This window comes from Cygnus atratus, chromosome 4, assembly GCF_013377495.2.
Source record: "Cygnus atratus isolate AKBS03 ecotype Queensland, Australia chromosome 4, CAtr_DNAZoo_HiC_assembly, whole genome shotgun sequence".
Taxonomy (NCBI): domain Eukaryota; kingdom Metazoa; phylum Chordata; class Aves; order Anseriformes; family Anatidae; genus Cygnus; species Cygnus atratus.
Window position 1 is genome coordinate 16,210,835 of NC_066365.1, and position 25,280 is coordinate 16,236,114.

At 44.5% G+C, this 25,280-nt stretch overlaps 2 protein-coding genes and 1 long non-coding RNA gene across 4 annotated transcripts in view; 2 read left to right on the forward strand and 1 right to left on the reverse strand.

The window, feature by feature from the left end:
• CNOT6L (CCR4-NOT transcription complex subunit 6 like) overlaps nt 1-813 on the reverse strand; it is a 32,070-nt gene extending 31,257 nt beyond the window's left edge. Inside the window, exon 1 of one of the 2 annotated variants that reach the window (XM_035562523.2) lies at nt 643-813. Coding sequence is in view for 1 of the 2 variants with exons in the window: in XM_050710356.1 (XP_050566313.1) it covers nt 643-705 (63 nt within the window). In the remaining variant the exon portion in view is untranslated. The remainder of the gene's footprint in view (nt 1-642) is intronic. The other variant, XM_050710356.1, reaches the window with a different exon arrangement.
• On the forward strand, nt 38-2,560 carry LOC126913286 (uncharacterized). The gene is made up of 4 exons (XR_007708185.1): nt 38-167; nt 1,125-1,205; nt 1,299-1,390; nt 2,426-2,560. It is a non-coding gene; the product is annotated as an uncharacterized LOC126913286 (long non-coding RNA).
• A 1,923-nt stretch (nt 2,561-4,483) lies between these two features.
• MRPL1 (mitochondrial ribosomal protein L1) lies at nt 4,484-23,289 on the forward strand. Its single transcript, XM_035562791.2, has 9 exons — nt 4,484-4,581; nt 4,742-4,847; nt 6,017-6,260; nt 8,037-8,120; nt 9,329-9,400; nt 9,632-9,743; nt 11,169-11,269; nt 19,911-19,992; nt 23,019-23,289. Exons 1-9 carry the CDS (start codon nt 4,548-4,550, stop codon nt 23,183-23,185), a joined length of 1,002 nt encoding a protein of 333 aa, XP_035418684.1. The 5' UTR covers nt 4,484-4,547; the 3' UTR covers nt 23,186-23,289.
• The last annotated feature ends 1,991 nt before the right edge of the window (nt 23,290-25,280 follow it).

Consider the following 25,280-nt stretch of genomic DNA (forward strand, 5'->3'; position numbering starts at 1 on the left):
GGAACATACTTTGTGGGTTTTTTTTTTTGTTAAAAAACGTGCACCGGAGCACAAACATCTCAGAGGAAAGGCAGGGGCTAAAAATAGCCGCGTTATCGTCACTTTCGTTATCGGCCATGTCCACACAGGCGAGAAGCGACCTCGAGGCGAGGTGTTTTCCCCTCCAGGTTGGCTGCAGGTGGCGGGGACGCGTCCCCGTGCCTGTCCAAGCGGCACAGCGTGGCGTGGGGGTGACAGCGACAGTGGCAGCACCCCATTACCCCAGGCCGCCCGGCGACAAGTCACAGCTCCCCAAAGCGGTCGCTTGGCCTGCCCCGAGATCCCACGGCGGGCGGCTCGGGGGGCTCTCGGAAGGCCATGTTCCCCGCCGTGTTCCCCAGCAAGTTTCCACAGCGAGCCCCCGCTCCCCGTAAACTCCGCCAGGGCGCGGGGCCGGGCAGCCGAACCCCCCGAGCCCCCCGCAGCGGGCAGCCCCCCCCCACACCCGTGGGGCGCGGGGGGGAGGGGGGGGCGGGGAACCGGCTTCGCCTGCTCCCCCCAACCCCGGGCTCCCCTTCCCGGGGCCGGGCTCCCCTTCCCCGCGGCCGGCGCAGGCCCCGACATGGCGGCCCCGCTCCCCGGGCAGGCCCCGGCGGCGCTCACCTGCATCCGGCGCGGCTGGCGGCGGGGCGGCGGCGGCGGCGGGGCGGCGGGCAGCAACGACATGCAGGCGGCGGCCCGCCGGGGACGGGGACGGGGACGGGGACGGGGAGACGGTGGCGGCGGTGGCGGCGGCGGGGAGGAGCGGGCCGGGGCTCGGGCGGCGCGGAGGGCGGGGGAGTGGGAGGTGGGGACGGGAGGAGGAGGAGGGAGCGGGGCGGGCGGTGCTGGGGACGGGAGGGGGTGCTCGGAGCCTCGAGTGGGGACGGGACCCCAAAATGGTGACGGGACCCTCAGATAGTGACGGGACCCCGAAATGGTGAAGGGACCCTCAAATAGTGACGGGACCTTCAAATAGTGACGGACCCCGAAGTGGTGCCCCAGCCCAAAATGGTGCCACGACCCCAGCGAGGCCACCCCGTGCCCCCCCCCAGTGCAGCGAGGGTAAGCGGCCCTCCGCAGCTAATTGTTGCCGTTAATTGCAGTGAGGAGCCTTTTCCAGAGCCTGCGTGAAGAGGGCACCCCACAAAGGCCTGCCGAGCTGAGGAAGTGAGGCAGTTGTCGGGGTGAGCGGGCCCCTCGCCGAGCGTGAGGCAAAAGCCGAGCGTTGGGGGTGTAGGTGGTGTCTTAGCTCACATTCGTCACCTCTGTTTCTCCAGAGGAAGCGTCTGTCTGCTGCAAAACCTTTTGGGCGCCCACGCTGTGGCTGTACAGGCCCGTGTCTGAGGGCGGACGAAGCACGGGAACGCAGGTAAACGGCGTGCCAATGTTAGAGCCCGTTTTCGCCAGTTGGGCACACCAAAGTTGGAGGTTGCCTTCTTCTCAGGGCTGCTCCCAAGTTCAAGAGAAAAAATAGGGGTGTTGCATGAGGACAGAGCATGGATTCAAAATAGAAAAAAAAAAAAAAAAGAAACCAGGGGTGGAGAGGAGTGTAGGTCTTCATGCACTCATTCTGTGGGATAGCACAGGAGGGAAAACTGGCAACAAAAGCAGCATAGAGCTGCCGGGAAGTACCTGTGAGGTACCTCGCAGCGAGCAGCTGGGGAGGTGTAGGGTAGGACAAGTAGTTCTTATTGAAACTCAGTTCTTCTGCAGCTGTCTAGACTCGTGCCGGACTCGTTTATGCTCAGAGAACAAGAAGCGTGGAAGGAGCCTCCACGATTTTTCAAGGGGTTCTGTTAGCAAATGGAGTAAATGAGTAATCAGGAGCAAGCACGGACATACAGAGCAGGGCAGAGAGAAAGGAGGGAGAAAGAAAAAGACTCTTCAAATAGTTTAGTGGCCTGCCTTTCTTAGGAGAAAAATCACGTACAGCCTTTTAAAGGCTTTGGTACTGACTTTGATATCGGTGCCTTTAACTGTTTCGCTCATTACTCCTCTTTCCTGAAAAATACAAACGGACCAGTGAAGGAGGACTGTGCCCTCCCTTTTTCCCCTGCCTGGGTTAATCATTCTGTAGGTTTTCCAGCTCCCATTACAGGCCAGGGCCTCGCCACCCTCACCTCAGGTATTGTTTCCCTCCCTTCTCAAAAGGGAGCGTAACTGAGAAACCAGGTTCTGCGAGTGGCCTGCCCGGGGTCACCGCTGGCAGGATCAGCATCTCCTGGGGGCTCCCCCACCACTTGTACAGCAAACCGCAGCCTCCCCAAGGCCCTGCTTCCTTCGCAGAATAAATTTGTTATGTCTGGGTTCCTCACCGTGCTGTGCACAAGAGGTATTCAGAGTATCCGTACAGGTGATACGGAAGAATCATTAGCAAGTTAACCATGAGCCTGTTTCCCCACAGAGCCAACACCCACAATCTGCAGCAGTGACCTTTTGTTGAACAAATGGGAAGCTCATGAGGGGATTCAGAAGTCATGGAGGAACAGGGTGAAGGATGTGGGTTGTTACCCGATCACAGGTGCATGTTAAGGAGACTCGCGTGGTAAGTCTTGTATTACGTTTGCCACCACTATAGGATACGTAGGTGCCTATTGCCCATCCAAAAAGAAATCCCATTGCCCAAACCTGATCTGCCTCCATGCTTGGATTTTGTGCTTTTTCACTTGTCATTAAGACTTTAACTGAGGAGATTTTCTTCCTCCTGTCACCCTTGTACCTTCCCATCTTCCTGGATCCTTTCCTGAGATACAGAGTGAACAGTTACATTGGAGAAACCTGTATCGGGTTTGTTATGCCATGTTTTGCATATGCACATAACATCAGCTACTCTGATTTAAAAATAACAATTCTAGTTCGAGGGGCTCCCTGCCGTATTTGGGAATGCACGAGGAGATGTAAACATCAAACAGCTGCCTGCAAAACAACTGCCAGGCCTTCAGCAGGGTCATTACCCATTACCCGTGGTCCCTGTAGAGACAAAAGCTGTATTTCTTTCTTCACCAAAGGGGCACGGTGATCTGGGCTGAGACCCCTTCCAGGTCAGACTTCCAGTGAGTGTGGCAGCCTCTTACTCAGAAGTAGGAGAGCACAAAGGCACTGAAACAGCAAGAGAATATGGCAGACTGGGTTAGACCCCCATCAGAGTCTATTAAAGTCAGTAAGAAGCTTACAGGGAAAAATTGGACTCGTGCTACTGGAAAATACACTGTTCAGAAAAGAAACGTACAGTGTCAATGTGAGTCAGATGTTTCACAAACACTTCAGAGCAAACCAACAGAAGAAATAGATAAACCTCTCTTCAGAGTTCTAAGAAAAAAACAAGAATTTGGAGAATATTCTTGGTCCCAGGTTCATCAGGGAGGGAATGAAACTGCAGAAGTCAGCATGTTTGTAGCCAAAAGCACATCAGTGTGAAATAAGTGGGCCCCCTTTAGTGAGCAAGAGACTGGAATATAGCGCATGGTGTATATTGGAGCAGTTCAGCATCCAGATAAACAGAGTCCTTACGTGCTCCACAGGTAGTTTTGTAGACCAGACAGATCTTTTCCAAACACATTTGAAATGGGACAAGGGTGACTTTGGCCAGAAAATAGCTTTCTTGAGTTATTTGGAACAACTGGGAATCAATTGACAACTGTTTCCGTTATTAATAGCACAAACGTGGCTTTTAAAGCCACGTACCCTGGAACTGGGGTTTCTGGCAGGGCCGAATTTCCCAGCCAGAAGCATCGAGTGTGTCCAGATGAGCACAGCAAGGCTTGAGAGCGGCTGCAGGACGCAGCAGGTTTAAGCCAGGGCCTGACACCCCGGCTACACAAACCACGCAGCTTCAGAGGACATCAGTCCCTGACTTGGCAGCCGATGTCTGGGGCAGGCAGAGTTTTGTTAGGGACTCGCAGCACATCATTTTGGAGCAGAGCAGCCGATGTTAACTCACAGGGGAGTTTATTACACACGGAAATGTCCCTGGTTGTGAGCACTGTGGCTAGGGAAGCAGGAGGAAATCGAGGAGTAGCCGCGGCAGGCTGGCAGTGACTCACGCGGTGCATTTCTCCCGCGACTCGTTCTGCCTTGTTTCTATTTTAGCATGTTTACGGGTAAGATCTGTACAGCACATTTCAGGTTTCTGGCTGCTGTCAGCTTAAACCGTGATGATTTAAACCCTTTCCCCGGCAGCCACCAGCTCGGGGCCATGGCAAAGCGATGCGGGGCCTGTCGGGATTTGGGCATGGCAGCGGGCGCACGGTGCCTCACGATCCCCTTAATACTGTCCGCCCAAACCCTCCCTTCACACACATCACGCCACCCAGCCCCCTGAAAGCACCGAGGGGCGTTTTTTTGGTGCTCGGCCTTCGAACCATGCCGGCACGGCGGCCTTTTCCCCGGCCTTTAGGCAGGGAGCGAAGGGGGTGGGGGGGACCTTTGAGCAGGGGGAACGTTGGGCGCCGGCAGCGGCGCTCGGGGGGACGGCGGGGCGGTGGCGCCGCCGCAGGCTCGGCGGGGCGGTGCGGCGGGCGCGCAAGATGGCGGCCGGCAGCGGCCGCTGCGTGTGGAGAGGTGAAGGGGAGAGGGGGGCGGGGGGGGCGCGGCTCTCGGGGCCTCGTCTGCGTCCAGCCGGCCGCTTGTCTCCTCGCCCTCACCCCCCCGGGGATGAAGGGAGCCCGAGGAGGCGGCCGGGCGGCTGGCTGAGGCGCCGTTTGTGTTTTTGTTCCCGCAGTTCTGGCCCCGCACTGCCGGTGGGCTTTGGCCGGGCTCCGCCAGCCGCTCGCCGCCGCCTCGCCTCGCCCCCCGCAGCCCGTCTGCTGCTACGCTGCGGCCGCCAAGTGAGTGCGTGGTTCTGCCCCTCGGCTGGGCTTTGGGTCCGGGAGGGTCCCGCTGCCCCTGTGGGGGCCGTGGTGGTGGTGTGTGAGGTGTCGCCCTCGCACCGAGCTGCTCTCGGGGGCTTCCCGCAGGCAGTGGGGTCCCAGGGAAGCAGTGCGGAGAGGGGAGATCAAGGCTGGGCCCGCAGGGAGGGTTTTTGGTAGTGGTTCAAGTAAGGAGTGCAACGGCTGTGGGGGGGAAACGCGATGGGTTTTGTTGTGTGGTTTTGAAAAGGACGGCTGGGTTACAGCTGAAGGAATCGTGTCAGCGTGGAAGCTGCTGAGCTTATGGAACTGGTTTCAGACCGTTCCTCTTCTTGCCTCACGTTATCATAAAATCACAGCGCAGAATATCGTGAGCAGGCAGGGATCCACAGTGATCACAGAGCCCAAATCCTGGTTCCACAGAGGACCACCCAAAAATCAGACCAGATGTTTGAGAGCATTGTCTGAACACTTCTCGATTTCCAGCAGGCTCAGTGCTGTGAGCACCGCCCTGGGGAGCCTGTCCCAGTGCCCGACCACCCTCTGGGTGCAGAACCTTTCCCTAACCCCCAGCCTGACCCTCCCCTGTCCCAGCTCCGTGCCGTTCCCTTGGGTCCTGTCGCTGTCCCCAGAGAGCAGAGCTCAGCGCCTGCCCCTCGTGTGGAACCCAAGCTCAGCAAACCAAATGACCTCAGCTAGACACCTAGATTGCTTTGATGTTTCTTAAAGTCTGATACCAGTGCATAAGTGGGAGAAGAAAAATGAGTTCTGTGCGCAGAACAGCGGAGCATGCTGTACACCAAGAGCATTGGAGTATAGTTAACTTTTTCAATTTTAATCTTCATTTTAATAGAGGAATGGAGTATCCTTTTCTACCTCTATTTTTTTCCCTCATTTTGAGAGCCTTTCAAAATAGCAGAGTTAAAGTCTGGGGCTTGTGTTTGTTAACTCCACTGGAAGCTTGATTTGTCTTGGCCATTTGAGACAAGTTATTGGAGTGAATTTAAGGATGTTACTTGGTCTTATGTGTTGAGCCTACCTTGGTAACTACTCATTAATTAACTGACGTTTACTTCTTTTTCTTGGAGCAAGTGCCAAACTCTTCTGCAGATGATCTAACAATGGTGTTTGTTTTCTTTTTGTCTCAGAAGTGCAAAAAGAGGTTCACAAAAGGCCAAGCAGGAAGAAACAAAAAAGAAAAAAGGAATTATCAGGCGGCCTCTGATGAGCAAGCCAGTGGATGATGTGTACCTGACGTGGCTTTACAAGCGGCCGTCCTATAACGTAGAAGAGGCTGTCGGTATGCTGAAGAAATTTCAGGAACTAGACTTCACATACCCAAAACAGTATGTGTATATTAATGTGTTTCTAGATATGGCGCAGCAGAAGAAGGTAAGTTCGAAGAGGATAAGGAGGTGTTTTGATTTTTTTTTTTTTTTAACATGGGTAGGCTGTGTTTTCAATGTAGAGTAGATGTTTCTGTTGGCCTTCTCAGCTGCTGCTTCCAGCTGCTCTGTTTGACTGTCAGAGTACAGTCTGCTTTTGCAGGTGGCTTTATGCCTTTATTGTGTGTACGCTTATTAAATACGGCTCAAATTCTTGGGGTCAAGGTAAGCACCTTCAAGAATTTCAAAGATGGGCTATTATGTGACTGAAAATCAGGTCCAGGCAGAACAGATCAAACTGAACTTCACATTTGTTTGGGCTTTCCAGTTGAAGGTGTGTTACCAAAATCATGCTTATATTTTGTTCTGGATTCTTTGTTATAGGGAGAAGTGTAGATTAGCTTCTTCCCATCTCTGTCCCGTGCCATGTTTTTATTTTTGTTTTTCAGTCGTGCACCTTGAAAGTAGGGTATTGTTTGCTTACGATGTTTTTTGTGGGTACTGTTGGAGTGAAGGCACTTATGCATACACTGCTCTTCGTCCTTAGCAAGAGACAGTGAAAGGGAAACCTTTTTTTTGTAGTTGTTTTTTTGAAGAACCTTATTTCATCATTTATTTCCCTGGGATCTTTGGGGTTCATGCAAGAGCCCTATTACATTGCTGCATGCCAAAGAGCTGCCGGTATCCTCAGCAATTACTGGGAGATAGTTTCACTTCCCTTGACCACAGTTGGTACCAGTTCCTAGTCAGTATAACAGACTGGACTTGAATCCAGAGCAGAGGGACTTGCTCTGTTACCTTGATGAAGTGCAAGAGAGCCAGGATTCCTGTTAAGCTGCTAAGACCGTCATTTCTGGAGGAGTTTCTTGCAGCTATTTGTTTTTTCTGGCTTGGATTAATGACGTGTTCATGTTAAGTGGAAATGTCAATGTGAGCACTTTTCATGACACTAAAAGTGGATGGTGTCCTTGCAAGTCTTCAGAGGATGCTGGTTAAGAAATGAGGAAAAAGTATGGACAAATTTTTGCTAGGTGACATTTCTTGCGCTCTCAGCTTCAGAGAGGGTTGCTAGGAGTCTGGTCTGAGTGTTGTCTTGGTGGAGTATCTTAGCTTTTATTGCCAGTCTTCCCTTTTGTCAGTTCAAAGGCACCTAGCCCAGTTTAGATTTTCCCTGAAACCCTTTCTCCTTCCCTCAGAGCTAGAAAACAGTTTGGTCTCTTTAAAGTTTCTTTCTTTGTGCGTGTAACTAAATATCCCTTTGGTATACCAGGGTCACTTAGAGCTAGATAAAGTTTATGCTTAGACAGACCTCTTGTTCCTGCTTCCAGTAGCAATGAGGCATTCTTAAGCCTTGGTGAGAGACACGTTTCTTGCTGATGCTTTGCATTGGCCACTACCTCCTCAGAAACTTAATTTAAATGAGCTGTGACTGCAGAACCTCCCTGTGTGTTACTGACGGCACCTGAGCGTGGCGGCAGTGCCACGTGCGGGAGTCACTGACCCCAGCCCCTTTCTCTTGGGCAAGCAGCAGCGTACATAAATCATGTATTTTTATGTTGGTGAAGTCTAGATTCTGCTACTCCAAACCAGACCTACAAAGGCAGTCAGAATCAGTGCATTGTGCTGGTTTATTATGATTATTACGTGCAAGTATGTTGTGGGTAAAAATGTTTTAGTCAAAGATGCTTGCATCTGTGCAGTTGTGTGGGTGCAAAATTATTTAGTATAACTTGCTCTGAAGTCATGATTTCTTTTTTGTTTCAATATTTTCCTTTATTTTTAGAAAAAAGTAGATCCGTTTGCAAGCACTGTTCTTCTTCCGTATCGCTTTACAGATGAAGTGAATAAGGTCCTGGTTTTCACAGAGGTGGGTAAGCACGAGTTACTTAGTTATATGTGTTATGAACCTAGCGTGCTCTTGCATGGGATCTAGTCGTGTTGTGTGCGCTGTACCGTGTGTTGGGAAGGCTTTCTAAATGCTTTGCAGGATTCTCAAGCCTGTTGAGGATTCATCTTCAGCAGCGCCTTAATGTGTTAACAACCACCTTGAATTTCCTTCATCTTGATATATCTACGTATACGTAATTTATTCTAGCAATGCACTCAGGGAGTGAACATCTGCGTAGGTGGGACTGAGGGAGAGAAATTATTGAAGTCTGTTTGCAGAGTAAAAACTTTGATTATCCTGTAATAAAGGTGGACAGTTTGGTTTAGCAGTCGTGTCTAACCTTGCTGTCTGAAGCCTTAGAAGGCAGTGCAAATTAGAAGTTACTCGCAGTGGCTTATGCTGTAACGGCTCGCCATTGAGTGGCGGTGGTGTTCAGTAACTTCTCAAATAAAAAATATAGACAACCAATCTACATAATGCCCTGCCCCACCTCACCCCCAAACCTTTCATCTGCCACGCTAGGAGATCAGTGATGTGAAATGGTGTGGAGAGCCTTTGTAGCATCTGTGTGAGGCTAGTTCAGTCTCTTTGCTGTTGTTCTTTGCCTGTTAATCTTTCTAACAAAATAACCTATATGAAATGATTCTAGAGAAGTGCCCTGGATTTAGTTGATGGTCCTCTGAAAACAGGAAAACCAGAGTTGACTTCTAAATGCTATTTGAAGCAAAAGTTTAATAGCACTTTCAGAAGTAAATAGCCGTATTTTATGGTGGTTTTAAGAAGCCTGCTTCATGCTTTTCTTTTAGCTTTGAGTAACAGCACGTGTTGACTCCACCTAGTGGATTATTGGTTGAAGCTTCCAGAGGATGACGATCAGAGAGAAAGGGCATGGGACAGAGCTGTTCCCCAAAGGGATGATTTTTTTTTTTCTCTCCAGGAACAAACTGAAAGCTTGAATACTGCTTTCTGTTAGGACTGGAAGTGAACTGAGGTTGCTGCTCCAATACTAAATCGCCAGTGTTAGATATATTTTTTTCATCTTTGGTTTGTCTTAAACTTTTCTTCCCTTCTTAACTAGTATATAGTCTGTTCTTACATCCCGTTGTCAAGGTAAAGAACCTATCCAGTGCTGTTGATACAGACTAATTGGTAGTACAGATGCTAATAAATTCTTTTTCTCTCAACAGAATGAGCAAGAAGCTGAAATAGCTCGAGAGAATGGAGCTGCTGTTGTAGGAGGAGTTGAATTAATCAAATGGGTATTTTTTTTTTTTTTAAGAATTATCTAAATTAAACATTGTAGCTTGTAACAGTGACCAAGCGGGGAGGGGGGCAGAGAACTTCATGTCCAGCAAGCTCTAGCTTGAGGTTAGCAGCCAATATAAAGAGTAAGATACTGGTTTCTGTGATCTGACATTTTTGTACGTAGAAGTTGTGTACTTGGTTAATTTATTGTGTTCCTAAATATATTTTACTTTGTTTTATTGCAGATTTTGGAAGATGAAATCCAAGTGGACTCCTATGTAGCTGTTCCGGCAATAATGCCTAAACTAATACCATTAAGAGGCAAGCTAAGACGAAAATACCCCAGCACAAAAAGAAGTAAGAAGCATTTTTATTTTCTTAATAAATCTAAGTACTGGAACAAGATTAACTCTTGAGGTGATTTTTTTTTTCATGAGGACATGTAATTACACTGAGTATTTGACTGCATGTGACTGAGCCACTCCTTTTGTCATATGCGAAAGTTGTTTTAGGAACCTAGTACTGTGCCTTTCCCCTACAACAAAAGTGTTGGGATTACGGTTAAGGTAAGTTTGTCAACTAGTTGTGCGTGTGAGTTAATATCTGATCAACTGTAATAGTACTACAAACTTTACGTAGTGAAGTTACGTAGGAAAATAGAAACAACTTTGGGGAAAAAACGATGTTCACTGAGATAGTTGTGCTGTCTGACTGTTGGGCAGTTGTTTGAATCCCAGCTACGTGACTGCTCTATGTACTTGTCTGTGCTTCTTAATAACAGTATTTATGCTTCTTGTTAGTATAACCTGTTAACTTTTCTGTGTGGTTGCTCCCTTTTCATTATGCTCAAGAAACTTCCTATTCAGATCAGGTTCTTACAGCACCAAATGTCTCTGAATATTTTGTCTCCCTTGCTGACTTAATTTATTTTTGCTGTACTTCGGGGGGTCTTTCAAACACGGGAAAAAAGTTATTCACGTGAGCAGTGTCAGTTGCATGAAATGCTAAATCTTGAACCAAATTCCCTTCCCCTGCTGCCCTAACAATGTTTTTACAGGCTGCAGGCAGTGTTTTTAGCCTCCTAAATGTTTGAGGCAAACATACGAACCTGCCCAAGGCATTGCAACAGAACACTCCAGATGTTCTGGGGACAAACAAAAGTTATGTTATGCCATTACAAATTTGCTTGGTTTGTAGGTTATTGGTGGCTGCTTTCTCTTGGAGTCACTCAAAGGCATGCGGGAGAAATAATACTTGTAGTTGAAGCAACCGAGTGGTGCTGTAAATCTGTCAAATGAGCTGCAGCTGAGATAACAAAACAGCTGTCTTGACTTGTTCAATGGCTGGACTGGGCCAGGATGTTTCGCGTAGTGTGTAATCTTGCTATTGCACAGTTGTGGAGTGTTTGTTTTCAAGGTAGACGCTTGGGGCTTATTCTAAATTTAACTCAGTAGGTTCTGATCTTCCAAACTAATTATATTAGGAATTAGGTAATAATGACTGCTTGTGTACGCTCTTCACAGGTTCTTTATTGGAAGTGAAATCTTACTTAGTTTTTTTTTTTTTTTTTTTTTTACTATATCATCTATTAATGTCTGCTCATTAATGAGGAAGGAAGGAATATGGAGAGAGATTTTCATAGAAGATGTGTGAGGATGCTTCATGAAACTACATTTTTCTTTGGAATTTAACTGCTTTAGCTGAAACATTGAATTCTCCCTTTTCTAGTAGTATGTTATGCCCTACTCATAAACATTAACCAGATTTTGTGTTTTTAATTAGATTCCCTGGGCCACGATATCCCCAAAATGCTACAACTCTTTAGAGAAGGTCTAGAGTACACGGTAGAAGACGAGCGTGTAATCAAGACAAGAATAGCAAGGGTAAGTATGGAGAGTTCTTGAGTGTTCTCTACTGAGCAGAGTTGAAGTCAGTATTAAAACAGGGAAGAAAAGTTTTTGACCTGTGCATTCTCAAGATTTTAAGTGTTATTTCACTGACTAAAAAGAACTTTACTGTTTCTTGTGCAACGTGTTCAGCTGATGTGAGCCTTGTATGTCACTGAAGTATGGTGATGGAAGCTGGTTCCACTGGGAGCAAGACATATCTAATGCTGAGAAGTTAAGGATGCCAAGAGTGGGATCTCTGGATCAAACTGTATTCACTTGAACCTAATAATTAAAGGCTGGTTTAATTTAGGAAATTTTTAGTCATGGTTTAATTTTAAGAACTTCTAGTCCTGGTTCAGGGGAAGAAACAAACCAACTGTTTGCACCATACCTGAAATGTAAAATTAATCTGCGCTTTGACTACCGTCATAAGAAACCGGGTTATTGAAGGGTGTCTTTTCCCTTGTTATAGGCTCTTAAGCTTTTTTCCTTATTTTTTTTCCTGTTCCAAATTGTTTTACTTCCATTCTATTTTGTCTATTTGTAATCCGACCCGTTTTTAACTTTAACTGATACTGGTACAGAAAGGAAGTGCACAAGACTTGTGTTCTCTGCAGTTCTGTCTGGTGATATTAGATAAGCAAGTTTGTTGATTTTGGCTAGCTCCTGTGAGTTGTGCATATGAATTTAAAGGGCTTGTTCTTCTGTACAATACCTCAAAACTGAGGTTTTCAGGACTATTCTCCTAAAATGTGTTATGTATTAGATTCTCATTCAGGCAGGAGGTATCTTTAGCTGTCTATAAGTCTGATGTGACTATATAAAACACTTCAAATCCATAGATAAAATGGAAAAAGAAAAAAAAAAAAGAAAATACTTTTCAAGTATTTTGCCTGTATTCTATATCTTTAATTTTTTGCTTTGGACTACTTTAATTGTAATCCTCTTGATCAGCCTTCAAAATACCTGCAAATTAAATATCTTTTAAAGTTTTTTTCACACTTAATGTAAAAAAAAAACAACTTTTTTTTTAATAACAGCAATCAAAACTTGGATAGCTTGACAGCATTCCGTGTAGTTGGTTGTACTTGGTATAGCTTCTTACTGCTGTGGTTAGAGTTTTTGAGACTTAAACCATGTCCTGTTACGGCCATGAGCTGCTGGTGTTACAGGGCACCTTAGGTTCTTTGTCTGGGCGGCCCAGGCCCCGCATTTCTGTAAGCACTTCTGAAGCTATGGTGCAGCCAGAGATGTCATTTTTTAAATTATAATTAGTAAATAGCAGGTTCTTGTGAATGAGCTCTTAATCTTGGATCGGAAATAGCGTGCTGGGGGTTTACTTGTGCGCAGTTGAGCTGTGGTAAGGTAACATCAGCTCCGTGGCAGAGGTGACTCCACCGCAGTGGACGTGACGTGTTCAGGGAGTTGGACGCCGGAGGATGACTGTGGTTACGGCTCGTGTAAAATGTCTCCACCCTCTGTAGCTGCTCTCCTGTGCCTGACCTAGTTGTGCTGCTGTTTGTGCAGCGCCGCTGGGAGGAAATCTGGCACGGGCAAGGCTCTGGGTGGTGGTGGAAGCCTTGAGTGGTTATGCGTGTCTGCTCACCACTAAATCAAGAGCTCTTTAAATTTAAACCTTGTCAGTGAGAAAATAATCATTTGTGAATTACACAGAAGCGTAAAGATCTATTGCTGTGTTCCAAGCAGTGGCATAGATGTTTCTGGGACTCTGCCAAGCTGGTGTTTCTCAAAGAGAGCTTTTCCCTTTAGTGCTGCTTGCTGTCTTATGTTGCCTGTTAGTTCAATTATGGCCCATAGCTTGAAGTAATGCCGCCCTCCCACATAAGTCAGCAGCCTCAGTGGTGTTTTCTTATGTAGTGAGTAATTGAGATGTCTTTGAAAAGCCTGGGAGTTGGCAATAGTTAAGTCTAATTAGTAGATCTGAGGTTGTGAAACCAAGAATGTAAAATCTTCTTTTAAGACACAGAGATTAGAGCAGAAGAGAGACAACTGAGACACTTGGGATGTCTCCTTCAGAATCACGCTATCTGAAGAGGGCAGCTTGAAGTCATTTTTGTTGAGGGTTTTGACATAGCTTTTGAATTGGGATAGGCTGCTGTTGACTGCTATGAAGTATTCTTTCTCCCAAGTTGGAGGTGTTGTCTTTAGAAAATGTAAAGGTGACACCAGGAAGGAGTTTTTGGTTTGTTTCTGTGTCTGTGCAGGGAGCTTCCTGGGAAGTGGTTCTCTTGTGAAATGCAGGAAGGTTATTTTGAGTTGAGAGTTAAAAGTTTGTTTGGAAGGATATACATTTTGGGAAGGGACGTGCACAGGAACACCATTTCCTTTAGAGGGTTAGGAGTGTGGAGGGAGGTGTACTGAACCAGAGACCTCTCAAACTTGGTGAGTGGAAATCATGAGTTAAGGCTGGAAGTGGCAATTTGCACTGGCAGTAGCACCTACCTCCCTCATCTGTCAGTGTCGGGAAGGCCAGAAGTGTCAGTGTCCTTGCAGGCTGTGAGGGACATTGAGCCTTACAATACATACCTCAGCGAGAGCTGAAGGTTTTGTGGAGCTCTTGATGCTATACCAAAGTAATGTCTTCCTAGTAATCCTATATGGCAAATTTGGAACAAAACAGGGACTGAGGGTGGCGAAAAACATAGCGAAGTAAACTATAGAACGGGAAACGGCACTTCACAACAGCGAGGATCAAGGGCACAGCCTCAGTAACGGGTATTCTTTGCCTGCATTTTTCTTTCCTATACACTGCTAGTATCTCAGAAGCGCAACCAGCTTGAGTGCCAGGATGAGAAAAGGATATCTGCAGGGTCACCAGGCTCTTACAGAGAAATGCTTTTTTTTCTTTCCCTTCTGACCTTCTTGGGAAGGTTCATAACTGAGCTGAAGCCAGTGAAAGCAAGGCAACACAAAGTGGGTCAGTGCTCTTTAACTGATACCGTCTGTCCTCCGAATGTTTTCTCCAATTCTGTGGAAATGTTCATCTGCCACATTTGTCAGCACTTAGCTCTTGGTTTGGGGGCTTTTTTTTTGTTCCCGAAAGCGGAGATGTTCCAGTTCCTGCCTTCGCTGTCATGAGAGGCATTTGACTTCCCTGAATTATGGCAAAATGGAGTAGTTTTATTATGCTGGTGCAGTGCAAAGTAAAATTTGTTAGGAGTTGCTCTAAACCTGCTCTGAAGAGATTTAGTTAACATTTTATATAGAGGCATCTAAGGACAAGTTCTTGGAGTTCAGCCGAGTCAAGTGCTTCTCTTGAAATTAAGAGGAAATCTGGTTCTACTCGAATAATGCGGAGACATACAGAGGTTACATATTGTTACGGGATGCTGGTTACAGTACCGTTGTTAATTGCTTGGCGGCTTACTGTGCTCCAGAAATGTCTCACCATTGCTATAAGCTAAAAGGTAAAACAGGGCTCTGTTCATCTCTTATTAGCACCAGGAGACAAAATGTACTTGCTCAGAAAACAGAGCTGTGAACTCATGTCTGTCTTCACGAACTTGTTTCACATTTGACTGAAATAAAAAATAAAGTATTGTTGGTAGTTGGAACTCTAGATCTTGGAGTTGATGGAGCTAAACCGTGAAATGCTGGGGATCTGTGGGTTTTCTGTTCTTGTTAGATTGTCTTATGAGAGCTGTAGTAGGGGACTTGGAGTAGATTTCCCCCGTGTCAGATGCCACAACTGTAAGCCCAGTTTAAGTGCCTTGAGAAGTGATTTAGCTTTCTGGCTGAATGGCTGCTGGGCAGCCCAGGTCTCCGACATGCCGTGAGATGAAGCCATAAAAATTCCAGTTCCCTTTTGAAACGGCTAGTTTTTAGTGACTGCATTGCCCTGTAAGTCTTCAGAAAACCTGGAACCTGAGTTCTGAGTGAAGGTGCCAAAACTCTTAATTTCTGGCTGATTGCAGCCTTCACTGTGGGAGCCCAAGTCCTCATGACTGCAGGTGGGAAGCCCTCAGCTGGAGACCGAGCTGGAAATATGTAGGTGGATCCGTGCTGATACATGGGTGTTCTGGCCACGCCACCACAGAGGTAAAGTGGCTGGAAGTAGAGGGCAGACTGATCTGCCCCACCGTATGAGGCTCTCTGGAGGGCATTATTTTAGGACTATATGTTAGTGCTTACATTATCCTTCATCCTGATTGCTGGAAGAAGAGGACATGTGAGCGTTGAGATCAAGGCACAAGCTTTACAGCTCCTTTAAATTTCTTGAATGTGGTGTGAAATGACTCTGTTCTGAACTGAAAGTGACTGTTCTGTTAGAATGGCATGCAAAAGAGGAGGAAAAAGGCTCTCTTTGTCCCCCTTGAGGCAGAAATGAGTAGAACAAAACAAACATGGCAATGCAGGTGGTATTACAGGGACTCGTGCTGGACACAGGAATGAGGACACTTGGATTGGTTCACTTGGAAGTTAATACATATCCATGTTTCTTGTGCATAAACCGTGCTTGTGAGGGAAATGAGGCAGCTTGAGCCTGTCAGCTATGGGGTTTTCCTTTAGACACAGGGGTGCCATACCTGCTAGTATTTTCACTTACGTTTAGAAGTTATTTTAATTGATTCAATAGTGTTTAAAATATCAGAGGGACTAAAATGTTAGTAGCTGAGATGGTCAAGTGCAGTTCCTTTCAATAACAAAAATATGAGAAGAGGGCTATTTCTAAATAAGAGGAAGGGCTACTGGACTTTGTCACTTAACTGAAAGGATCATGGAGTTTCAAACCATTACCTTTTATAGATGAACCAAAACTAGACTTTGTATAATGTTGTACACTCTCTGTTAGACCTTGTCTAACTTTGGGAAAGATGGCACGTCCATTTTCTGAAAGACAACAGCAGTATGCCTGGACTGCTGTCAACTAGTGCTTATTTATCTCGGTGCACCAGAGATGTTTGGAGAAGGAAGGTAATGGCAAACAGATGTGCCATTCTTCCTTGGTTTGCTTTGGCATGCTTCTTGTTTCATGTAATGTGCAGGGCTAGCCATTTTCTGGGTTTGTGTAAGTCGGTTGCAGATTGCAGTGGACATGTAGGTTTGTACATATGTTCGTGCATGACTTGAACTTCAGAGCTGTCAGCTTTGTGGTTAGGTAGGTGGTTTTCTGCTTTGCTTTTTAGCCCAGGCAGTGAAACCATTGTAAAACAAGTTGCAACCTGAAGGAATTGATAGAAATTCCCATCAGGAAGCCTTTTAGCATTACCTTTATTTTTTGTTGCTCAATTAAAAACAACAACAAACCTATGTGTATGTATAGCCTTTTGGATGCATAAATCATGCGTGCTGTTTCTTTATTTCATGTTTACCAAATAGGTCTTTCCACATGATGGTTCCCAAACCATTAAGTATCTTACAGCATGATCATGAACCTCTCAAATCACACCTCTTCCCTGCACCAAGGAATGGGAAGGGTTTTTTGTCAGCTGGGGTGTATGAGGCAACAGTTACTTTCAGCCTTTAACGTTAGCATCTAGGAAGACTTGGCTGTCTCACTGTTTTTGGAGGGAGGTTCCTCCAGCTCTTGAGCTCGAATGTCTCAAATGTTGTGTTCCTTTTTGGGCATATTCCACTTCCTCCCATGCTGTGCACGTTCTCTGTACAGCTTCTGCCATGCAGAGCAGCTTTGCTGTGTCTAAATGACTTCTGTAGCTAGCTTGACTTGATTCTCCTGTCCCCAGATTCCCAAAGCATTTAGTTAACTAGCTGGTGATAATCCTGTTTACCACAGTGTTCTGAGTTGTTGGTGTTGATAACTTTTTTTTATATTCTGTCAGGTTTTTCTGCCCTTCCATGGCTGCCATTCCCTACATACAGCCCTTGTAGTCAAATCAGTAGAGCAGGTTTAGTGTCACGACTGATCTCTTGATACAATTCCCTAAGCGCAGTTTAACACTTAAAGCTAGTGTTTTGATAGCGGGGCATCTTCTAGTTCATTTGCAGATGTATCCACCAAATAGCTGAGCGGGTCTTCTGTATGTTCAGTTGCAGCCTTCTAAAGATCCTCTAGTAGATTAGAAGCTTTGGGACTTCGTAAATGGAGCTTTAAACATCATCTCTTTTGGTTAAACTTGTACAGTGCTGGATATTTATAGGTAACTTCTGCCTAGGCAGCAGAGATAGTGAGAGGTCCTGTTAAAGAAACTTGTTTCTTCCCTCAAAAAAGAACAGATAACTTCCCTGTACCTCCTTACAGCACCTTGTGCTGCTCTAGAGAGAAGCGACCTAAACTATAGTTAGGTAACGCTTCAGTTCTGTGCTCTGGTTTTAGCACATACTGCCATCTTTTCAAGCTCCATTGTGGTTAGGTTGTATTTATACAAAGTGGACTAGAAATAAATTTATAGTTGTTCCCTCTGGAGGCATTGTTATTCGTCAGGGTGGCTCAGGAGTTAGATGTTGAGGTCCCACCGGAATCGATCTGAGCAGAGCAGCTCGTGCAGCTTTGGAGATCTGGTCCAGAGTGCTTCTGTCAGTTTGGGGAAGGCTAGAATTAACCTAAATATCTAAGTGCTGATACACAGTGACTGTGCGCACACCAAGAGTTACTGTGGGATACTTTGGTGATGTGGAAGCTATTTTGAAATACTTAAAACCCTTTGGGCATTACCTGTCTTCATTATGGAGCCATCTGCATCTCAAGAAAATTGTGGTACACGATCTCTTGGGATGTGTCATGTTGCATGATGGAATGTAACTCACTTTGCCCTGTTTTCCTGTAGTATCAAACGGGATATTAACTAATGTCTTCGTATTTTGACATGTTTGTCTTCTCTCATAATGTGTTATAGTTCTTAGAAGAAATTGTAACTTACTGTTTAGAGCAGCTTGCTAGTTCTGTATATTTTGTGTTGCAGGCTTGGTGACAGATGATGAATATTAAGTAGCTCACTCAAGTTGCACAATTGGAGGCTTGCTTGAGACTCGAACCTAGTGCAAGATTAGGAAGCAAACACTGTTCAAGCCTTTATATATAGCTTCTAATTAGTTACTATAATTGTTGAAATTGTTGCAAGTGTTCCTTTATTTTGAATTCTGTACAGCATGGTGAGTCTGTCAGTGAAGTGAAATGCTCAGCATTAGCAAACAAATTTTTACAGCTGTTAATTTATGAAAGATTAAGCACTTCGCAGTCAGGCTAACAGTAATAAAGATGAATGCTTACTGGCCTGTGTAACAGAAGAATGGCATTTGGATCAAAAATCTGCCAGAGGAGCATGAAAAGAAATTAATGGACCAAATCTGGGAGGAGACTAGGGAAGTATAACAAGATTTCTATTGTAATGCATACCTTTATGGACAAGTGAATTGTTAAAACCTGCTTGTGCTACATTGAGAGGGAGTGGAGAAGAAGGTGGGACCCAGTGACGTCTGTACACTCCACTGAAACAAAGCTAATTCTGTTAAAAAAAAAAAAAAAAAAAGCAAGCTCATTTTTCTTAATTCCACTTCTGAAACTTCTAGAAAAAGACTTCATAAAGATGTCTGGGTGATACGGGTGAGACCAGGGAGATTAAATAAGGCATAGCAGGGTGTTAACGCTAGCAGAACATTAAGTCTGAGAAACGTGCGTTAAGCTCTCCAGGAGCTGAGAGAAGTCAGCCCTGGGTTTGACCCGAGGGTGTTCAGGTTTGTGCGTCTCTTCCTCGTGAGTTGCTCATTGTTGAAGAGACTCCAGGTGAGATGAATAGCAGTTGTGGTTTAAGGTGATTAATAGATGAGGGAAGATGGAGATACTAATTTTTTGGCAGCGGTGTTGGTTTACTCCCAAGTATTTGTGATCTGTTCAGCGAGGACTGCTTATGTGCCTGAAGTAGTGTGTAAGTACTTTGTTACGTGAGCACGTCGGGCAGAACCAGGAGCCACCAGTCTACGGTGGATGCCCCATCCAACCCGGCCTTGAACCTCCAGGGATGGGGCATCCACAGCTTCTCTGGGCAACCTGTTCAGCGCCTCACCACCCTCTGAGTGAAGAATTTCCTCCTAACATCTAATCTAAATCTCCCTCATTCAATTTAAAACCATTCCCCCTTGTCCTGTTATTATCTGTCTGAGCAAAAAGTCCTTCTCCATCTCTTTTTTTTTTTAAGCCCCCTTTAAGTATTGAAAAGCTGCAATGAGGTTACCCCGGAGCCTTCTCTTCTTCAGGCTGAACATCCCCAGCTCTCTCAGTCTTTCTTCGTAGGAGAGGTGCTCCAGCCCTCTGATCAACTTCGTGGCCTTCCTGTGGACCCGTTCTAACAGATCCCTGCATCCTTCTTATGCTGGGGGCCCATATTTAATACTTAATTTCAGTACTATTTCACAAAAGCACTTGTATGTGGGTTGTTTTTAAAAACATCTTTAAGGCTACATGTTGTATACAGGGTCATGGGAATGGAGTAATTGAATGTCATGAGTAGAGAGAAGGAAAACAACGATAAAAATACAGCCTCGTATACTTCTCAGAGTCATTTTGATAAGGTCGTTAATGGGATTTGTAACTCTTTTAACAGGGATACAGAGAAACAAGATGTATCCAAATGAAATATGTTCATACCCAGCACATACTGATTTATTAATTTAAGGGTTTAAGTATCACCATGGCTAACTCTGCATTATCCTTTTTCAGCTGGATATGCCTACTGAGCAGATAGTTGCCAATCTAAAAACAATTTTAGAGGATATCTGCAAATTCAAGCCATCAAGTTCTGGTAAGTAGCTGTTCTTCCAGTCTATTAGTTGAAGCTCTAGAAACAAAATAAAGAAACGATTATTAACCAGGGTGTCATTAAATGACCTCATTGCTTTGTCTGCTTGGGACGGGAGGAGGGAGCTGTTAGACTACTCAGTGAATTAAGGCTTGACAGCTTGACAGCCCATAACGACATGAATAGCATCTGCTTTTATTGACGTGAACTCTCGTTGCACTGCAGAAGTGTCTGTGTGAGGAAAGAAGTGAGATGATGTACAAAACTGAGTTGGCAGGTTGATGCTTAAATGGATTATAACAATACATTGGAATCCTTGTGAGACATGGGGGTCTTCAGGGTATGGGTGGATTGGTTTACCCCACTTGAAGCTGAATACAAAGAATCCAAACCCAGAATCTAACTGCAGTTGCTTAAGACAACGCCAGTGCTTCAGCTAACATCTAGTCTGATGCTAACTACCCGTTTGAATATATACAACCATTTTTTTCTGTCGCCAAGATGTTTTTTAAATTTCTGCTGTTCCTGGTGCAAAGCTGTTAATCTTTTCTTTTCCTTCTCTAACTGAATGATCATGTTACAAAGGAGTAAAAGCATGAATTCGGCGTGCTGTTCCTGTGGGTTCTGCTCACTGTTCTTTTGTAAAGAATTTGACCAAGTAATACGCTAGCTGTTCTTTTTCATATTGAAGTAAATGTAAAACAGATGTCATCTGCATTACTGGAGTGGAAACAGTGATTTAAGAACATAATTCTAGGGAAGAATAGCCTTCTGTAATCTAACCAACCAATTTTTTTATTAATATTGGTTTAATGTCTGCAAAAAAGAGTCAAATTTTGTCTCTTCCACTGATGCTCTGACTGTACAGACAGAACAGACTGTGAAAAGCAAACTAAACAAGCCTTTGGAAGCATTTAATCCCAAATAAAAGTATAAGGGTTTAGTTGACTAGAAATAAAACTTAAATAAAAGCAGAAAGTCATGAGTTGTTTTTTTTTTTTTATTGATGAGATTCATATATAAACTACACCAACTTGGTTAAGTAAGGGTAAGCCGTTCCGGACTTGATAACATTTCTGTTTGTTTGGTGGTATCAAGCTTGATGACTGTGGTGTGTTTTTTTGTCTTGTTCTTACTTGCTTGGTCAAAAATATATGCCATTTATAGGAAGCAAGCGTGGTCCTCAACATATCTTTACAGGAAAGGAATCTAGGTAGGCTTGCTAACTGTCAGTCGCTTCGTTTACAGATTTCTGTTCGTTTTAGATTTTCCATATGTAGTAGTGCGTCTTCGTGCAACTATGCAGTTATCACTAAAAAGGCATCCCTCTGCAAGTCACTTGGTCTAATGCAAGGCTAAAAATACCACCAGCCATATGTTCTCAGAGTATAATGTAGTTCTAATTAATCCTCCACAAAGAAATTGGGTTATTTCTGTAGTGCCTCTTGTCAAAAGACTCCTTCAGCATTTGTTGGTAGGATCCTGAAATAGGATTGTTTGGGCTATTTTGGTGCTCTCTATCACGCATGAATATTTGTGCGATCAACAGGTGGCAAGTTAATTTTTGTGAAGCTGCAAATAGGGGAAAGCCAATTGTAATGTGTTTTGGAGCCTAAAGCAGCTTTTTTTTTTTCTTTGACATGGTTGTTCTGACCTGACCACTCAGTGAGGGGTGGAGTGGGAGGGTTGGAAATGAACTCAGTGCCCACGTGGTCATCTTTACTAGGATTGAAATGTTAGAAAGAGGGCTTAATTATTGTATATAAGGAATTGTGAACACTCAGAAGCCAAGCTATGTAGGGGTGGCATTGACATCATGAAGATGAAAGGATGATTTGAGTTGACCTGAGAGAATGTTGTTTGCTGTATGTGGGAAGAGCGTGTTGTGTTAATATATCTATCATCATTTATTTTATTTCAGTCTTTTGACTTGTTAGGTTTCTCACCTTGAAGCGTATTCTTCCTGCTCTATGGCATTGGTTTGCTTTTTTTTTTCTTTATACTAGGAGCTCTATTTTAGCTATCAGACATGTATCATCTCTACTGCTTCCTAATCATCTTGATCGGATACGTATGTGTTACAAATAACCACATCTTAGCCTTTTTCTCCACAGTCTGGGTTTTATTCAGTTCCTTTCCAAATCCAAAGGGAATTTGAAAACCGCTGCCTACCTCAGCAGCCCCTTCCTCAAATGCATGCTGTTGTCCTTACCTTTGCCTCCTGTGCAGCTTCAATCCAAAATGCAGATGTGATTGACAGATAATCAGACTGCACTTCACAGAACTTTCCTGCATTGCTTCCTCTGCTGCTCTGGAGGAGGAATAGGGAGGAAGCATGTGTTGGACTTTCTGCCTTGAGCTCGGTATTATTTCCACTGCTTTGTAATACTCAAATAATTTCTTGGAGAGCACAGGATAGCAGAGCACCATTCTTAACCCATACAGAAGCTATGGGTGCTACATGTTGTGGTAGATAAAAATGTAGGGTTTTGTTCATGGAATGGCATGCCTGCTGCCTTTAAAAAGTAGGCTTTTCACTTATGCTTATATGTCAAGTGCTTCCCAAGGCACTCTTCAGAAAACTGGATCCTAGGCTGGTGTATATGACTGCTGGAAGAAAAGCTGTCAGGTTGTTAGGAACTTCCCATCTGTAATTTGCCAGTCAGACTAGATTCCAAACTGACTGGATTTTTTTCTATACTTTAGAGGAGAGTGTGTATGTGTGTGTAGCTTGATTTGTATGTTCCAAGGCCCTGGAATATCAATTATGTCAAGTGCTGGTGAGATACTGAAGGAATAATGTAGCCATCGTGTTACTACCTTTTTGTAGCACCGGAGTATGAAGTGCATTTTGAGCCCTATCTGGCAGGGTGCGTGTTAAACTGTCTGTACTGAAATGATTTGTCTACTCGCATCGTTCTGTGACTGTCATATACCTGACACGATCTAGATCTAGTACTACGGTAACTCAGCCTGGAGACACAAAAAGTGTTGGAGTAACTAAATTGGTGGTGTCCTTTGTTTTGTAGGTCCCTTTGTGCAGAAGTTGGTTATTAGATCTTCAACCAGTGAAGGCTTGCTATTGAACCTTGATGGACTTCTTCCTGAGGTAGAGAAAGTGGAAGAAAAAGAAGAAGAAGAAACAATGGAAGGAGATGATGAAGAAAAACCTGTTCAAGAATCTGTTAGTACCTGATGCCTTTCCTTGTAGATCTGATGATCAGGCTTGGAAAGCTAATGGTGGATTTCAAATCATACTCTGTGAAAAGGAAAAATAAATACACAAGTTTCATTTTTAAATTCTGTGTAACAAGTAACTATGTCACAAAAGGGAGTGTGTTGTCAAAACTGAAGACACTAAGTTTCTTCTTTTGGTAGCTGACAGTTCCCTAATTTGTGTGTGTGGTTTTTTTTTTCTTTGCACATAATGGTTCTTAGTCTAATAAATATAGTGCTATAAGCTCGAGGTACTGGCATCCAATTTCCACAGCTGCAGCTGGAAGGCCAGCACGTGTTATATCCATAATGCTGGGTTTTCTACTCTGTTGAAATTGCAAAATTGTTCAATGCTTTTGTCTGTTAGACCCAACCTCACACAGAGAAGCTAATGCAGTTACTTCTGGAAAGCTGCTGTATAACTTGCCAAGAGAAAAGCTAGATTTTAATTTACCATCCTGTTTTCTGCAAAATCAGAGGTGGTTTTGCTTTTGAGTTGGTGGGAGCCACGTTTGCATGATGCTTGTGGCATCCCGCTTTGTTTTCATTTAATCTACATACATAGAGGTGTGATGTATGGATTTCTGTTCTACTTGGCACTCTGAAATTACTTCTGAATGTGGGATTGTCTTTGTGACAAACTTTAATAGTTGATTTTTTTTCTACAGAAAAAAACGGATTATCTTCTTCGAGAGGAGTGATTGTGCACCTTCTTTTTCTAATAACACTTCATCAATGCATAGTTGATATTATGCCCCTCAGCGAACCCAATTAGTGGCTTGTTTGTACTACCCTGGAAAGAGTTGATCTTAAACTATTTCGAGATGAGACCTGAGTGAAACTACAAAATTTAAGTATCCCTTTCTGGTCGGCCAAAGACGTTCCTTTTTATGGGCTTCCAAATAACCACAAGGGATAAGTGGATATGGTTTGAAGGGGGGTGAGAGGCAGCTTTACAACAAGCAGGAGGTCTTGCTTCCATACTGGTGACTCTAAGAAGGCTCCTGCAGTACGCTTTGTGTTGAGACTTTGCCTCAAAACGCTGACTGATGCCTTAGGAGTATTTCATGTGTTACCAGCTGGGAATGAAGAGCACGTACATAAGAGCAGCAGTGAGTAGCTAGGATATGTAGGGCCGTGGTCATGTGCTGGGTTAGTTATCTCGAGAGTGCACGGACCACTAGACTTGCCTTAGAAAATACTGATTTGCTTATTGGGTGGAGGCTCCCCAACTCCTCTGCCAGTGTACAGGGAGAAATGCTGTGGGGTCCCTTTTGGTTATGTGTTAGCTTAGCTTGTTCCTTTGACTCTTGGTAACTATGAATACCACTTAGCTTTGGTGGAAAATCTTGAAGGTAAAGGCTTCTTCGTTGAAATGGAGGTCTCTTTTAGGAATAGCACAGTTTGACAAATGAATTGAACTCTTGTTGGGTTTGAGCTCTTACACCAGAAGGCTCAACTTGGCAATGTTTCAACTTTTTGCACAGTTAGCTTTTTGTTCTTGAGGGCTAGTTGGTGTGGGTCAAACCAATTAAGAACAAAACACCAACCCTTTTTTTGCAACAGGTAGTAATGAGTGTGCTTGTAGTGTAATCCTGTCATTCTGCTCAATTTAATTCAGTTTGTGTGGCAATTGCTCTGACCTGTTATTTTGCCTATTTGTTTTTTTCCAGCATAGTTCTTAATTATTAACTGGAGACCAGAGAAAATACCCATGCGTCTTTTAACTGGCTGGCTAAAAAACAGGTGTTTTTCCACCTTGCTGCAGAATTTTTCTCAGCTTTCTGCACGTTGTTTCCAGCAGGTGGCATTCTTGTTCCCCTATGTAGGGTTGTTAGGGAAAGTTTCTTGCTGATATTTTTGTGTTTCATTGCTAGACATATGCTAGTAGAAATGAATCCAAAGAATTCAGATGATTCCAGAAAGGATAGGCCATTTAAAAGGGGATGAGGTTATCCAAACCTGGAAGGGTAGCTTGTGTTTGGGGCTTTAAATCATACCTTTTACTGGACATGAGTTGTTGGTTTGTTTTTGAGGAGGTTACCCATATCTGCTTAGAAATCCTTGCACCTCCA

Bases quoted from the DNA above. Each gene is read 5' to 3' on its own strand.
- MRPL1 (XM_035562791.2), top strand. From the start codon at position 4,548: ATGGCGGCCGGCAGCGGCCGCTGCGTGTGGAGAG. The intron at 6,261-8,036 runs GTAAGTTCGAAG...CTTTATTTTTAG, and splicing joins ATATGGCGCAGCAGAAGAAG to AAAAAAGTAGATCCGTTTGC. The intron at 11,270-19,910 runs GTAAGTATGGAG...ATCCTTTTTCAG, and splicing joins TCAAGACAAGAATAGCAAGG to CTGGATATGCCTACTGAGCA.